We start from the raw sequence: 15,552 nt of genomic DNA on the forward strand, positions 1-15,552 counted from the left end.
GTATACGTTGCAGATGGCACGATCGGCAGTGATGAGGATGGAAGAGGTTGATCTGATAGAAGCAGCAGATCAATTTCTAACTGGCTGATGTAGGTTGTGTGGATAGATATCTCTGCAGATTGCGATGCGATGAAGTGAGCTTTGCAAAGACGTGTGTGTGGTGATAGTTCAAACGGGGCGGACGTGCGGCAATTTATATCCTAGCGCTGTGCCAGGCAGCAGCATTTCAGTCCTCGTAATCTACAATTTACCCCATTTATACAGTAGTGTGTAGTCAGTAAGTAAGTAGCAATTCTATTGAAACGGAGGAGAATGCGAGATTTGCTTCTGCTGTACGAAGTCGTTGTGTCTCGCAATGCAATCCGAATTGGGTTAGTTGAGGTGAGTGACTGAGTGGAGTGGCTTGATTCTGATGATGTCACGTTGGTCAGGTCGTTTGCAGTTGCACTTGTACAATGACTGCAGAGACGTGGCTGCGGAGTAGGATGTGGGGGCATGGAGATTGATAGATGTGTTGAAAGGAGAATAGAGGTGGAAATGATCCGAGGGGACGAAGCTGAGAATTCAAGTGAATTATAAGCACCTACAAAGCACACCTTACTCTTTTGGACGACAGTATTACACGTGAAAATTGCACGTCAGATCCTTCGCTCAGAGAACTATATTACTGGAAGAAGTACTTCCGTCTCTGGGACATGTTTCAGATCGAAAGCACCTGTTGCTCTTACAGGCTCCTTCAATGATCAGATGTAGCTTCATATTCTTCACTCTCGTCCTTATCCCCTTCATCTCCCTCATCCTCCTCATCGTCACAATCTTGCTCATCTTCATCACTATCCCACACGCCCTTGATACCAGTCCACAAACCCTTGACCTTATTCACCAGCAAACTCCTCTCACGCATAGGTGGAACGCGAATGAGCATCGCAGCACGAGAATCCAATCAAGGCACTACTCTAAACCGTATCGTGAGCTCCGACCCCGACGAACTACTGTCGCCGTCGACTTATCACTCGTCGATGAAACAGCATCCTTCTCGCCCGCACTATGTTTGAGGGAATCGCTCTTCAGCATGTTAGTAACCAGTGTCTCTACAACATACCGTTGTAGCTCCTGCTCCTCTCGTTTATCCTCAGCCTTCAACCACCGAATTTCATCAGCGCTCTTATCGCGGCGCCTCAAAGCTGTGATTTCTCCAATAATATGCCATAGGGCCTCCTCAGAACACCTGTTCCGCGGGAGACTGCTGTCAGAGTCGCGAACATATCGCCTCGTCACATCGTAGCAGCCCTGGGAGGAGAAAGCTATGACATAGGACATTTTCTTTCCCCATTCTGTTTTCAGTGTGAGCATTGGGAAAGGGTACGCTGACCTGTCAAGCTGAGCTGAGTTGACTTACTTTTTGTGTATAACAGTGGTGTATCCCATGCTTCTTCGCAGACGTCTACGTGGATCCATCTCTTCCGGTGGTGACTGTATACCTCGGTCCATACGTGATCCTCTGCATTCCAGAGCCAACGTACTCTGCTTCCCAGAGCTCTGCAGAGCATAGAGAAGCAATTGGCCCATTCGCCAACCCGCCCTCTTGTGGTATGGAGTAGTACGAAGGCGTCGTTGTATCGGGGAAAGCGTACCCACGAAAGACACTCCTATGGATCGCAGTCAGTGCTTTAGATCAAGTCTTCGTTTGTTGAATAGAATATAATTGGAGTAGGAAAGTCGGATTCAGGCTTGTCGAACATATAGTCGCACGCGCAGGAAGAACTTACAGAATTGCTGCATTGATACAGCTCAACTTGGTTGCAGCCACGAGCTTGCTCGGCACGATTGGGCGCACAAATACCCATTGCGACCGTTGATGCGAGACAAGTGCTGCAATCTGGATTGTTCACCCATTCGAAAAAGTCTCTTTTGAACCATCTCAGCAGTGCCCTAATCACGCAATCCTGGTAGCCCCAGCATTCCTGCTTGCCCTCCCCAAGAGACTCTGCTTCGGCGACGAATATGTCAAATTCCTCTTGCGCTTCATCGTGAATGCGTTGCAGAGGAACCGCAGTGAGGGCCTCATCCAATAGTTCAAGGTTTTCCCATCTGCAGGGCATTTCCGATAGCGACATCAGAAGGCTTCGGAATCGCAGAGTCTTTGGCTCGCTGGGAGGCATGGGATCGCGGGGTATGTTGCGGAGGCAAAGCATATGGTACGGAGGAGGTGCATTCGTCGGACGGTCCTCATTTGAGTCTCCAAGCGGCGCCTTTCCAAAAGTATTGAGGGCACGTTCAAACTTTACTTCTTCTTCTTCTTCTTCTTCTTCTTCTTCTTCTTCTTCTTCTCTACTTATCACCGAGTGTAGATCAAATGAGTCTGTGAGATGGTYCTGATTTGAGTCTCCAAGGGACGCCTTGCTGGATGCTGCGACAGTTTGTGAAAACCGTACCTCATCTTGTTCGGCCATCAAGTTTGAAGTATCTGAAGCTGTGGGATGGTCCTGGGTTGAGTCTTCACGAGTCCCTTTACTGAGGTCTGTGGCGGCCTGTGAACGTCGCGGGAGCGTCCCTCGTCTGATTAATCTCAACCTCTCCATGCGTTGTTCGGAAAGCATTCGACGAAATCGTCTGGTGATTTCAGCAGTCCAGTCAGTCCCCGTTCCATCATAATGCAAGCTCTCCGAAGCGTCTAAGCAATCTTCTGCTGTGATTTCTTCCTCCGTAACCGGACGCTGAAGATCGACGCACTGCTTCGTCTGAAAGAGAAGAATGTTGCTGTCAAATCTCAGCTGAATGTCTTCTAGCATCTGATATGCTGGAACAATCAGAGCAGATCCTGTCTCAGGGTCTCCAGCTATGATATGACCTTCGAGGTTCCCGCTCAAGGCGTTGATTACAATCGAGCCGCAATCCCCGTTCTCAAGTGTACCATCTAGATGTATAGTCCATAGCTCCTGGGAGAATCGACCACCTTCCAACATCACAAAGGATGGAGTTCCAGATAGTACCCCATTATCGGCCCGTCCAGAGCCAGTGTAGACTAAGACGTCTCCTTGTGCGGGTCCTTCGCGATTCACGTCTTTTGGCAGTGCAGTATAGTATTGAGCACCACTCTCAAGCTCAGAGAACTCTTGCTTGAACTCAACTAGACAGTAGTCCAAGTGTGAGTCCGGTCTTGGGTTGTCGGCAGAGGAGAATCGGACGTCTTTTGATTGGTAGATTGGCTCATTTGTGTCTTGTGTGGGCTGTTTCGAGACCCAATCGACCGAACCTGGTTCTGGGACGACATAAGCTGCAGTCTGCCGTGCGTCCTCTGCCAGGATTCCGTCGTGCTCGCCGTCAAAGTCCCATTCGAATGCTGAGTCCATTGGACTCTCACACTCAAACGGATCGGCATCAAGTTCTGCAAAAGCATGAGCTGCTGTGGTGAAGTAGAGTGAGTCGCCCGACTCCAAGATGGCTCCTATGGTGGCAGGTGTTAGTGGGACGGTGGAATCTTTTGATTGAATTCGGATCCGACGGCCAACATCAACATGGCAGTCCGTGTTTGAGCCTTCCGAACAAAGGCCTGTGACTTCGTCATCGCCAACAGCAAGCTGTCTCAATTGACCCAAATGCGGTGGTCTTGTGCAGTCTCCTGTCCGGAATCCAGAGTATGATTCAAGAATTCCACTGCCATCAATTTCATTCCGTACTGCTCGCCGTGCCTTGGGATCTTTGCTGCAAAAGAACACGGTAGGATTGGCGCATTGTTTTGACTTGCCAATCATGTAGGCCGACCAGATGACCGTTGCCGAAACAATATCGCCATGGCGTTCCAGGTGGCCTTTGATGTCGTTTGCAAGACTCAGGTATAGTTGACGAGCTCTGCCTCGCATCTCCCAGCACTGATAGCGGCCAAGAGTTCGATAGAATRCTCCAATAGATTCCTCCGGGTCTGGCCAAGGCAGTAGTGGTTTCTGCCGCTCAACTACGCGGTCAAATATTCGCGTAAGGCGCAATGTGGAAGTCATGGTGCTCATAGTTAATCATGGACATGACCTCGTCAGCCCATCGAAGAGAAGGCAGTCCTCGCCTATATGCAGACCATCCGCTAAACTCTTTAGCGCCTCCTCATGCAGCTCAGCCGCACGCGCTTCGAGACGGTCTGCGCCACCGTCCACGATAATCTTGAGGATTTAGTCGTTTCGCTATTTAGTCCTCCGTGATAACCACACTTGAAGGGAGAATCATGAATGCTGTACGGGAAAAGGACTCACTCGAAACATCCATCACAGAGGCACCAATTTCAACCGCCGCCAAGAACCGCTTACTTGAACTGTTATGGGGAGCATGCCCAGTTGCATGCACACCGGTTTCTTTCTTCGAATACTATGCTCAGCAATGCGACTTCTTCTCCATTGCACAGAGCGAGAGCCGTCCGATCTTTGGAGATGCTAGTGGACACATCACAACTCACCAGGAGCTTGCTGACATAGCGACGAAACTGGTCGATGGACATCGAACGAGAGAAGACGTTGTCGCGGAATTGTTGGCAGCCAAAACCTTGCCCAATGTGTCCAACGCGAATGAGGATGTGGAGAATTCAGTCGACTGGGCAGCGAGAGCCTTGACATGTGCAGAGATAGGCGCTCTTCGCTGTGCATACACATCCCGCAGACCACTGTTGTGGGAGAAAGGCTCTTTGCGCGACTTTCTCGCAGATGTATTCAGCAGTAACAAGACGAGCAATGCGCACGTTCGACTGGAGAAGACATTTAACGCGCGCAGTCTGGAGCGCCTCGCTGGAATTTCCATCGAGTGGACCAATGATCTTTCTTCTCACTTAAGCCTTCGAGACGACGACACGAAGGTCTTGCTTTTTCACCAGGCCACCTTCTTGGAGAACGTAAAACAGTAAGCGAGACTGTACGTGGTGGAATAGAGGAGCTTGCTGATGGGCCGCTGCTTTTAGTGACATCTTCCCAACAAACCTCTGCGAGGAGACGTTGAGAACACTTGCGCTACTGTTACCTTCGTCGGATCGCGATATCCGGCGTTGGTATGCCAAACAGCAATCTGCTCACAATCTGGATATCAAAGCCGTCCACTGTCGCAAGCTCCGAGCAGATGATCGTCAAATTGAGAACTTCCATTACTGGGGCGAGCGTCTTTCCATCCTCAAGCAGGTTTTCGACGAGGCCGAGCCAAATACACTCTCACAGTGGTGGTATGATCGTCGGAAAGGCCCACAGTGGTACACGTTCTGGGTGGCGATAACGGTGCTTGCATTGACTGTTTTCTTCGGCGTCGTCCAGTCTGTTGAGGGAGCCTTGCAGGTGTATAAGGCATATCATCCATCTTGAACAAAAGGAATGTTTCAGACGACAGGAATGATGGCATATGCTGGAGCTTTGTATGATGGACATGAGAGAAGGAAAGGAAGGTGAAGAACTCCGCGTTGAAACCATGTAGCCAAGTCCCGGAGAAGGTTCGTCCCGTTGACTGGCAGGAGCCTTATCACAGCTCCCTCTCGACTGCAAAGTTCTCGACCACGAACAGCATCGATAGTACGGCGAAAAGTGAGTTCTCCGGTGGACGCTAGTCGCATCTAAAGATTGAAGTCCCRGAAGCATACCCTCGGAAGCACGCTAGACGTATTAAACATAAAGAAGGCGGATCTAATCCTTCTTTTCTCGAACCCATCCTCCCGGCCTCTTTCCAGCCCAATGTCTGTAAATCCCCTATCGAACATCCTCTTGAAAGGAATAAATAGCTATGTAGTCAAGAGACTACATTTTTACTACCCCAACCCTAACCCTTAAGCGCCGAGCTTTCGACGCTAGCGACCAAGTTTATCTTCCTTCACTTTAGACTATCTCCAACTCAAGAAAGTCACACACGGTGGCCTTCACGCTTTCTCGTCGTTCAGCCCTTAGCTCTTAACTTCTAGTCTTGTCTTACATACAGCGGTCTCCGCAACACAAGATTGAGAAGCACACATAATACGGCCCCATAAATGGCTCAGCCTCACTTAGCCTTGCTCATGTAATGTCCGCTATTCCTGACCTTTGAGCTTTCGCAACTTTACAGACCTCCAGTGGACGTTTTACAGCAAACCCCAAACCCTCACCAAGATGACCTCAGCTCTCCAAAAATGGCAATCAACAAGCATACCCTCCGTCTCACTAGATGCAGCCGGTCTAGTTGCCCTAGCAGATCTCACCACAGTAGCTCGCCGCACAGCTTTAACTGGAACCTCCTCACTTCTCGACATCTTCGTCATAGCTCCCGGACTCCACCGTCAAGGACACGCTCCGGATCTGAATGGAGGGGAATATCCCGCTTGTGCGGCAATGACGAGTGGCTATGTCTTTCGAGTAGAGAATCAAGCTACAGTGGTGTATCTGCAGAAAGTCGGAAGAACAGGCCATCTCACTACCCTTTCCGTCTCCTCGTTACCGGAGAAAAAGGTCTCGCTCACCCAGCTTTATGATTTCCGGACGACGACCATCCTGGCGACAACAACCTACTTCACCGCCGTGATCCTGACTCTCGCCATGCTAGTATATGTCCTCTACGCACGAGACTGGTGGGCCTTCGCAGTCCTCGCCCTCCTAATCTTCTCCCGAGCTCTCAACGTCCATGTCATACGCCGCAGATCCCGACCTGGCTGGTGGGGAGAGAGCGAACCGGGCGTTAAAGGAGACCTTTTGATTCTCCTCAGTCAAGACCGTTGGATTCGTCTCCAAGGACAAGTTGACGATCTCAAAGCCGTGACTTCGGGGAAGTGGTTACAAGATCCTACATTCTTGCAGAGTTCACTGGTGGCTTTTGCGACGCTTTTGGTGTATCTCACTGCTGCTTTGGCGGGGAATGCGGAGTCCGGGAGTAAGCTTTGTTTACTGGTGCTGCTGTTTGCTTCTGCGGGACTCTTGGCTGTTGCGAATGAGAGTACGGAGGCGTTGCAGATGCATGGGAGGGTGGTGAGAGTTGCTCAGCCGACCAAGGCTTATTCGAGGAGGTTGAAGTTGGCGGAGGAATTGATTGTGGAGACAAAGAGGAGGGATTGGGCTATTAGGTTGGGTATGATTCAGCCTGATCAKGGGGATGAAGGTGAGAAGAAGATGGACGGACCACCGACGATGTAGACTTGCAGATCGAAGATGTAGACTCGCAGATCGATGATGGGACTTTTCTGGACGGCAAGCACGTGCGAATCCGGGCATCCTACCAGATGTTCTTGTCTCTCAGAGGTGTGTACCAACTTTTGTGCGAACACCTGCCGGTGCTACACTTCCCCCAAAGATGTCTGGTCCTCTCATCTCWCACATTCGTTCCACACAATTGAGACACTGGAGTCTTGACATATGATTAGCCGCTACAGTCTATACGCTCCCTTGGGCAGAACTGACTTTGCAGGACTCTCACGACGGCATGCAATTGAAAAGACTGAGAGAGAACAACATGAACACAGACAAGCAACTTTTGATTCTTCAAGAAACCCTCCAACATGCCTACTTCCTAACATACCAAACATACTCATCGTAAGTACCCTCGTCCTTCACCCCCAAACTCACCACTCTATTCCCTTCAATTCTGAACTCCACCGCAAACTCATGCGATGATCCATCATAATAATCGACCATGTGCCCAACAAACTTTGTCTGATCGCAAGCATGCTCGAGCGTCAAATAGAATGCTTCCGAACGATCCGAGGCATCAATGAAGAGTTGTCCATCCTTGATCTGTACGACCATTTGATGATACCCGACATTCCAGTAATCGCCCACATAGTCCTTCAGATTCCTCTCCAAAGGCTGCGGTTCATCAAGATCCGGACAGAGTTGTTTCAACATCGGGACTTTGCTCTCCTTGTACTCCCTCTGTGCCTCCCTGTACCAAGCATCCCAATCCACTCTCTCATCTTCCGGAACCTCCAAGATTTCATCAATTAACTCCTTGGAGATAATCTCCCCAATAGTCCCCGCTTCATCCCCATTCCCAACAATCACACCTCCGAATTTCTTCTTCGGTACAAAGAAAACCACACTCCCAAACCCCGGAACTCCACCATCATGTTGARCAATCTTATATCCTCGATACCATCGTATCTCCCACCCAGCCCCATACACCTCCAAAGAAGTAAACGGCATATCATCATCATCATCATCTTCCCCCGCAGAAGGATTCGTCACAATCCTCGCCTCAGTAACCCCAGCATACACCGCATCAGTAATAGGCCCTTCCCGAAACATCACAGCCCTAAGATACCTCGCCCAATCCTCCACAGAACTGAAAATCGACCCCGCCCCTTGAGCCTGCGGCATATAAGCCTGCACGCAACCCTCTCTCAACCTCCCAGTGTCCTCATCCCAAAAATACGGAGTCGCAATTCTCTCTCCCAAACCCGCAGCTCTCGTAGCAGTAGCATGTAACCTCGTAGAATTCATCCCCAGCGGTCCAAAAAAGTGCTTCTGTAAAAACCTCTCCCACGTCTCCCCCGTAACAACCTCCACGAGATGTGTAGCAACCGTATACATCAAATTACAATACTGAAACCTCGTCCGTATAGGAGCCGTAATCGGAAGATTTCTTAAATTCCTCGTGATAGATTTCGGAGAATCCGGTACGTGGGCCCTTTGTCCCAAATACGACAAATCATGCGAAGGTAAACCCGAGCGATGGGAGAGAATATCTTCAAGCGTTACATCCCGCGTATAACTCTCCTGAGACATGACGAAATCTTCTGGAAGGAGAGAGCACATTTTGGAATCCCATTGTATGGATGGGTAGGCGGGGTCTTGGACTAGGATGGCGATTGCGGCTGCTGTGAGGGATTTGGCTGTTGAGGCGAAATCGTAGATTGTTTCTGTTGTGCTGGGTTGCGGTGGGGAGAGGTGCGCTAGGCCGAAGGAGTGGGTTTTGGTTGGTTGGTTGGCGGTTATTAGGGCGAGGGAGAGGCCGGGGACGTGCCATTTTTTTCGGAGGTCGTTTATGCGGGTGGAGAGGTTGTTGGGTTGGAAGTTGGGGGGTTCGGGTGGAGTGGTCGCCATTATTGTGAGTGTTTTGATGTTGATGTGTTGTATTTGGTGAGGAGGAATGCTATATATGGCTTTTTTTTTCTAAGATGCTGGTGGAGTTTGAAGAGTAATTTCTGAGACGCTAGTGAGTCGAAGTGAGTGGTGGAGTTAAAGGTAGAACTCAAATGTGTAGCGGTGAGTCAACAGCATAGGGYGTGAAAATCGAACCACTAAAAGTAATACCACACGGTTTAGCACTGAGGGAAATGTGCAACATGACACATACAGCATACAGCATATCTAATAATCATCATCATCATTCCCACGGTCAAGCTACTGCACAACTAGGCACAATCTCCGCCTTTGAAACGCCATTCAAAGTCGGCACAACAACCTCCATGAACCCCGTCTCAGAATCAAAAGTCACCTTATCAATCGTCGTCTCCCTATTCGTACCATCTCCCTCAGGAATAGCAAATCGATGATAAGCCATATACCACTCATCAGTCCCAGGAATATTAACCACGGAATCATGTCCCGTAGCCAAAATCCCCTTCTCAGAATCTTTACTCAACACCACTCCGCGGTATGTAAAAGGTCCAGTAGCGCTTGGAGCAGTCGCGTACCCGACACGGTAATTCTCACTCCCGGTGTCGTCGATGGAGTATGTCATGTGGTAGAATGGTTCGCGGTAAACCATGAAAGAGCCTTCGCGGAAATCCGTCAGACCGGAGATATTTTGAATCGTGTTGGGGACTAGGGATGTCATGTCCTCGGCGAGTTCTGCCATTACGGGGTTGCCGTTACCCCAGTAGAGATAGTATTTTCCGGTTTTGGGGTCGACGAAAGCGGCTGGGTCGATGGCTTGGCCGGAAACTACGGCTTCGTTGTTGAGGATCATTGCGGTGGGTTCTGCTGTGAATGGCCCTTCTGGAGATGATGCAACTGCGACACCGATGGTTTTCCTATCGTATGTGGGGTTCTGGCCGCTGAAGTAAAAGTAGTATTTTCCATTACGCTCAATGGCGGTCGGAGCCCAGGCGTTTCCTGTAGCCCAAGGTACGTTCCCGTCGGTGCCATTCAGAGTGAGGAAAGCAGACTCTGATCGTTGCCAATCAACAAGGTTGGTAGATTTCCAAGTGTAGAATTGGTTCCCTCCCCAGCCAGAGAAGCCATCTGTTGTGGCGTAAAGATAGTAGTCGCAACCGAACACAACGATGTTCGGGTCTGCGTACAGTCCGGGGATCAGAGCACTCTCCCGCTTCCTCGCCTGGTCGCCAGTGATGGTTGCAAGCTCAGCGGCTGTGATGGGCATCACAGTCCCATGACGAGGACTGGCAGGAAGTTTGTACGAGCTCGACACTTTCCAATCCGGCTTGCTGATGTCGGCGGTCTCCAGTGGAATGTATCCACGGCCACCATACTCATCCACAAAAAGGTAGAATTTATCTCCACTGACGTCGTCAGGGTTGGATTTGAAAGCGGTAGGTCCCTCAATGGCTTGAGTACCGGCATTTTTCCCAATGCATGTTGCGATGCTCTTCCAGGAAGGAAGTTGGTCAAGCAAGACTGGGCAACTCTCCTGGATGATGTCGGTACAGCCAGAGACAGCCCCCTCGTCTTTGGTGAAGCGGTAGTATTCATCTCCCGACTTGATGACAGTTGAATCAATGCGAGCAGTACCAGCATCTTGCCAGACTTGAGGCTCGGTGAAAGTGACAAAGTCTTGCGTGGTAGCGTACATCATCCGGTGGTAGGTGTCCCCAGTATGGTTGGTATCACTCTCCTCGTAGAGGGACGAAGCCCAAAAGACAGCGTACGCTCCAATAGCATCGTCGTAGTAGGCTTCTGGAGCCCATGTATTCCCAGCAGTTGGAGGCGAGACCAAAATGTGACGCTGTTCAGACCAGTTGACCAAGTCGTTTGATCTGTTGACGATCAGCTTGTGAAAAAGAATGTCATGTCAATCCTACTCACTCCCAAACCTCTAGATACCGACTTCCTGTCCTGACCGAATCGCCCCAAGAAGTCCCACTTCCGATAGACAAATCTGTAGCGATCAAGAAGAACTTGTTGCCCTCTGCTGCATGTCAGCAATCCATTCACGCATCTTTGATATCCCCAAGTTTCTCACTCACCATGACTTCGAATGATGAATGGATCCCTCAATCCCTTGGTACCTTTGGTCGAAGTAAGAGCAGGTTGACCTCCATTCAGTTCAGTCCAATCAAGTGCATTATTCCCATTGCTGGCAGCAAAGTAGATCTTCTCTCCCGCAATATCGTTACCGGTAAAGTAGGCAAACATGTATCCCTCATACTCAGCAGTAGCATCCTGTCGAGCAGACAGCTTCTCATAATCAGGCTTATAATTCAATACTCTCGCACTGGCGAGGCCGAAGAGTGTCGCAAGAAAAGAAACCCGCATTATTGCTGTGTTGATGTGAGGATTGCAAGCAGAAAGATGGCATCCACGAGGCGACCGCGAGAGTATATCCGGATCGTAAAGCGAAACACCTTGGCAGTGTATGGTGCTTCTAAATGCGGCATTCGCAGGGATCCCCAGAGCGCGGTATGTGGAGGGATCGACAACCATGTCGTGTTGCCGTCGTGCTGCCGTGTGGGGTCCCCCTCATCTCGCGTGGCGCTCCCTGCTGATCCCTCACCGTTGTCTACCTTGGCAGCATCATGACGGCTAAAGCAATTTTTCCGCGTGAAGGAGGAGGATTGGTGGAAATTGGTATGAGTAGGAGGKATTTACCCCATCGGCTTTTCGTTGCTTACCGTTGCCACTGATGATACAGCTGAGAAAAACGTCATGCTGGTATTGTGATGTGAGGAAGGAWGGATCCGAAGCAATCTTCATCTACTGAAATACCGTCAAGAAGCGCCTAACGCCGTACAGACGCCGATGTTAATCGTTGTAATCAAGCAGACGGCTTTTTGAATGCTAAAGCTCTCTGCTAGCAAAGCGCTCATTCGTAGTGTAGAGACGGCAGGTTCTCAGTCACCATCTAGGTAGACTTGCTTCGATATCTGGACCACTGCTCGACCCAAGAACATGCCAGGCAGATAGTCCTTGTCTGCAGGAAAACGCCCGGCTGATCATCAAGTAGGCCGCATGGAATACATCCYAAAGTTACTGGCGATAGATCTTGCCTGTAATAAGTACAGGTGCTGCAAAAGGCTTCGACTGCTCGATTGGCTCATTCGTCGGTTGTAATCAATCGGCCGGCAGGCGTCGAAATTGATACATCCATAGAGCTAAGACAAGTTCATGTGTCTCTTGGTGCGATATAACAATCGGGCAACCAGTCCTTCGAATATCTCACATCAAATTTCTCGCAGTTCATTCAGGGAGCCCTCCTGCATCCTAAGACAGACTCACTCGTAGTGTATACCATCCATCTTCGCTATCCAACGCAAAACAGCCATTGCGTACGGCATAGCTTGGGCGTAGTGTACTAGTCGGCTGAGATATCGAACTCTTCCACCCTATCCACTGCCATGAGGTAATTGCGTGGCGGCGTCTTGTTCTGCTTCTCCACAGAAGTCATCGATCGAGGTATTCGAGGTGAGAACACGCCCCACGCAGGAGACATCTCAAGGTTTCTTCCCACCTGGGAGGTAGCACACTAATCTCTCCATGTTACTTCTTCCACCATTTCCCAACAATCCCTCTCGACAAAAAATGAAGCAACCACCTTGCATTTTGGAACTAGCACGACTTCACCACCGTCGTATTCCAGAAATCTGATCCTGAATGTGGTCAAAGCGAACCGAATCGTGTCTTGTCCATGATCATCCGTATGTGAAGCAAAGGAAAACAGGACTTTCTCAAAGCTTTCATCGTGAAGAATGATGCATGGTCGGAAGCCGCGGTACCTAGTCAAGATTCCAAGGGCGTTCTATTTTTCGGTCAAGAAGCCAGATTTCTCGGCGCTCCGTCTGTTGTAAGGTCGGCCGGACTTCCGTATAGTGACTTTATGACCAGGAGCGAGGCACAATAGACTTGATTCGTAGGATCGTGATCAATCGTAAAGGTACAGGCAATTGCCGTCCGCTCCACAGTATACGACAGATGAATATCACCAGTCCTCTTCAGTGCTCGCATCTTCACTCTCCCCCGAGATATCCTCTATAATCCCAGGATCACTCTCGACCTCTCCATCAAGATCCAATCGATAGTCATCGAGATGAACCTCCGACTCTCGGTCATGGTCATAATCATACGGATCACTGTCCATTTCGACTCCATGATGCACAGCGACCTGCTCTCTTGCGCGATCCACATCATAGCAACTCCAATCCAAATCACAGACCCTTCCCTCCAACGCAAGAGTTCCCACCTGCTGCGTCTTCTCCTCCCGTGCAGATGACGGATCCGCAAAATCCGCATTCCACACAAAAGACCTCAAGCGTAGAGACTTCTCCAAAGGAGGATACTGCACAATCTTATAGTTGACGCAATCATCCCCACAATTCGGATGATGTCCACCATCCACGACTTTGAATCCCTCCCAACCAGGTCTTTGTAGCCAGCGCTGTGAGCCGTGGAATTGATAACGATAAAACCCCGGCGCAATGATGGACCAGTCGAATTTAAATCCCGGTTGCGTCTCCATCAACTCCTCCGTACTCTCCGTCAATTTATTCTCTCCGGGCCTCTCTTTCCCATCCACATCATCGAAATTCTTGGCTCGGAGGTAGAAAGCGGCATTCTTCAATCTGGGATGCTTCTCCACCTCTTTCCATAAATCATACAATTCCGGCCCATTGTCAAAGTAGAAGGTGATGCGATCGATAAAGTGCTTCTCAAATAACTTCTTCACTTCATAGCCAATTTGGCGATTGCATAAGCGTAACGTCGCGTAGATTTGGAATCGATGGTGGGCGGGAAGGTCGTCGTAGGGGTGGGCGAGAGGTTGGATCAGTTCTTCGAATGCGTAGGAGAAGATCATCTCTCGCAATTCAAAGGGTAAGTTCATAAAAGTCGTGAGATGGCGGAACTTCGGGATCGCGTGGTTCCTGGTGGAGGAGGAGGATGTGGGGCGTGGTGGCACGTATTGAAAGCATTGTTTTCCCACGAAGAAGCATTTCTGGCGTTTGCAAGAGGACAACGTCGTGTTGAATGGGTCTTCGAGCGTCAAGACGGAGTTGAATCGTTTGGTCATGATGAATGTGGGAGTAAATTGGTTGGAAAGACTAGTAGAATCGCGAGAATGAGTAGAACTGGGAAAGGCAGGGCATTTGTTTATGTCCGGAGGGATAATTAAAGTTGGCGTGACGCGTGGGGAAGGAAATTGGCAGGTTCTGTGCTGCTCAATAACATGAACCATCATCTCATCTCATCGTTTGCCATTCATTTCACCAACATTTCCCCTTTGGATTCCTCAAATCTCGCCTGTTCAACTGCACACATTATTSCACCTCATCTTGGTACGTGTAAGTCAGCGGTTGGCCGTTTATCAAAATGTGGCAAATGCGTCGAAACTCGTCCAATCTTGTCCCCGTCGACAAAACAAACCGTCACGCGTTACTTCTCCACATACATACAGCACGCTGAGTTCGTGGAATATTTATCCATCCTGCTCTGCCTCATCTTCTAGAATCAGTCGCGGAGGTGCGACATTTCAACAGCCTTTCACTACTTGCGAAAATAAAAAACATTTTGCTCGCCAAGTATGAGCCTTGCCATTTTTGCATGCTCCATCTCTGTCTGAGAAGCACTACTTTGGAAGAGATCTGACCCTGTCGCTTTTTCAGAATACCTTGCCAGCCATACCAGAGACTTGCGCGATATCGTCGACAACCATCTTCCAAGGCCGTTTCTTCCCTCCGCACCTCTCTACTTGCTCTCGCCCGGAACAATCGGCTTGCTCCCCTTGACCCAATCGATATTCGCAGTCCTCGCAGTGAACATAACACATCCTCCGGTCCCTGCACCTGCTTCGGCTCCGCCTTCTCTCCCATAAACTGCGTCCCGGACAAACAAGTATGCGGGAAACCGAAATCAAACGGATACGCCGCCTCAATCTCCCCCATCTCCTCCCCACTCAACTCAATCCCCAGCGCCTCGATATTACTCGCAAGATGCTCCGCTTTCGTAGTGCCCACAATAGGAAACACATACGTAGTCTTGTGGAACAAATACGCCAGCGCAATCTGATAAAGCGTCTTACCTTTCCGCTCCGCAACCTTCTCCAGCACAGCAGAAACATCCCGATCCCGTTGCGTGACTTCCAATCCACGACTACCCTTTTCCATCTTCCCCAGCACATCTCTCGTCTTGAAGCGTCCCTCACCAATAGGACCCCAAGGAGCAAGACCCATCCCTTCCTCTCTCGCCATCGGGATAATCTCCCGTTCGAAATCCCGCTTGCCTGCATTCCAAAGTCCCTGATACAGCACAAAAAGGTCTCAAACCATGATCCCTAGCATACTGATTCGCTTTCGATACGATCCAAGCCGGGGTATCCGAGACTCCCAAGTATAAAACTTTGCCCAAAACGACGAGGTCGTTTGAGACTGTGCATGACTTCTTCCACTTTGGTGGAGAAATCCCA

At 49.8% G+C, this 15,552-nt stretch overlaps 7 protein-coding genes; 2 read left to right on the forward strand and 5 right to left on the reverse strand.

Moving 5' to 3' along the window:
• Nucleotides 1-951: 951 nt before the first annotated feature.
• On the reverse strand, nt 952-4,007 carry RCC_09950 (uncharacterized protein; the record flags this gene model as incomplete). XM_023775188.1 has 3 exons in its annotated part: nt 952-1,334; nt 1,400-1,649; nt 1,770-4,007. 3 exons carry the CDS (start codon nt 4,005-4,007, stop codon nt 952-954), a joined length of 2,871 nt encoding a protein of 956 aa, XP_023630956.1.
• A 209-nt stretch (nt 4,008-4,216) lies between these two features.
• RCC_09951 (uncharacterized protein) lies at nt 4,217-5,330 on the forward strand (the record flags this gene model as incomplete). XM_023775189.1 has 2 exons in its annotated part: nt 4,217-4,881; nt 4,940-5,330. 2 exons carry the CDS (start codon nt 4,217-4,219, stop codon nt 5,328-5,330), a joined length of 1,056 nt encoding a protein of 351 aa, XP_023630957.1.
• Nucleotides 5,331-6,101: 771 nt separating this feature from the next.
• On the forward strand, nt 6,102-7,115 carry RCC_09952 (uncharacterized protein; the record flags this gene model as incomplete). Its single annotated transcript, XM_023775190.1, has 1 exon — nt 6,102-7,115. The coding sequence occupies one exon, from the start codon at nt 6,102-6,104 to the stop codon at nt 7,113-7,115; it is 1,014 nt and encodes a 337-aa protein (XP_023630958.1).
• A 366-nt stretch (nt 7,116-7,481) lies between these two features.
• On the reverse strand, nt 7,482-9,020 carry RCC_09953 (uncharacterized protein; the record flags this gene model as incomplete). Its single annotated transcript, XM_023775191.1, has 1 exon — nt 7,482-9,020. The coding sequence occupies one exon, from the start codon at nt 9,018-9,020 to the stop codon at nt 7,482-7,484; it is 1,539 nt and encodes a 512-aa protein (XP_023630959.1).
• Nucleotides 9,021-9,315: 295 nt separating this feature from the next.
• RCC_09954 (related to putative arabinase) lies at nt 9,316-11,414 on the reverse strand (the record flags this gene model as incomplete). XM_023775192.1 has 3 exons in its annotated part: nt 9,316-10,915; nt 10,965-11,067; nt 11,126-11,414. The coding sequence occupies 3 exons, from the start codon at nt 11,412-11,414 to the stop codon at nt 9,316-9,318; spliced, it is 1,992 nt and encodes a 663-aa protein (XP_023630960.1).
• Nucleotides 11,415-13,074: 1,660 nt separating this feature from the next.
• RCC_09955 (uncharacterized protein) lies at nt 13,075-14,160 on the reverse strand (the record flags this gene model as incomplete). Its single annotated transcript, XM_023775193.1, has 1 exon — nt 13,075-14,160. One exon carries the CDS (start codon nt 14,158-14,160, stop codon nt 13,075-13,077), a length of 1,086 nt encoding a protein of 361 aa, XP_023630961.1.
• A 424-nt stretch (nt 14,161-14,584) lies between these two features.
• RCC_09956 (uncharacterized protein) lies at nt 14,585-15,337 on the reverse strand (the record flags this gene model as incomplete). The annotated part of the gene is made up of 1 exon (XM_023775194.1): nt 14,585-15,337. The coding sequence occupies one exon, from the start codon at nt 15,335-15,337 to the stop codon at nt 14,585-14,587; it is 753 nt and encodes a 250-aa protein (XP_023630962.1).
• Nucleotides 15,338-15,552: the final 215 nt, after the last annotated feature.

This window comes from Ramularia collo-cygni (genome assembly GCF_900074925.1).
Source record: "Ramularia collo-cygni strain URUG2 genome assembly, contig: RCC_scaffold20, whole genome shotgun sequence".
NCBI classification, from domain to species: Eukaryota; Fungi; Ascomycota; class Dothideomycetes; order Mycosphaerellales; family Mycosphaerellaceae; genus Ramularia; species Ramularia collo-cygni.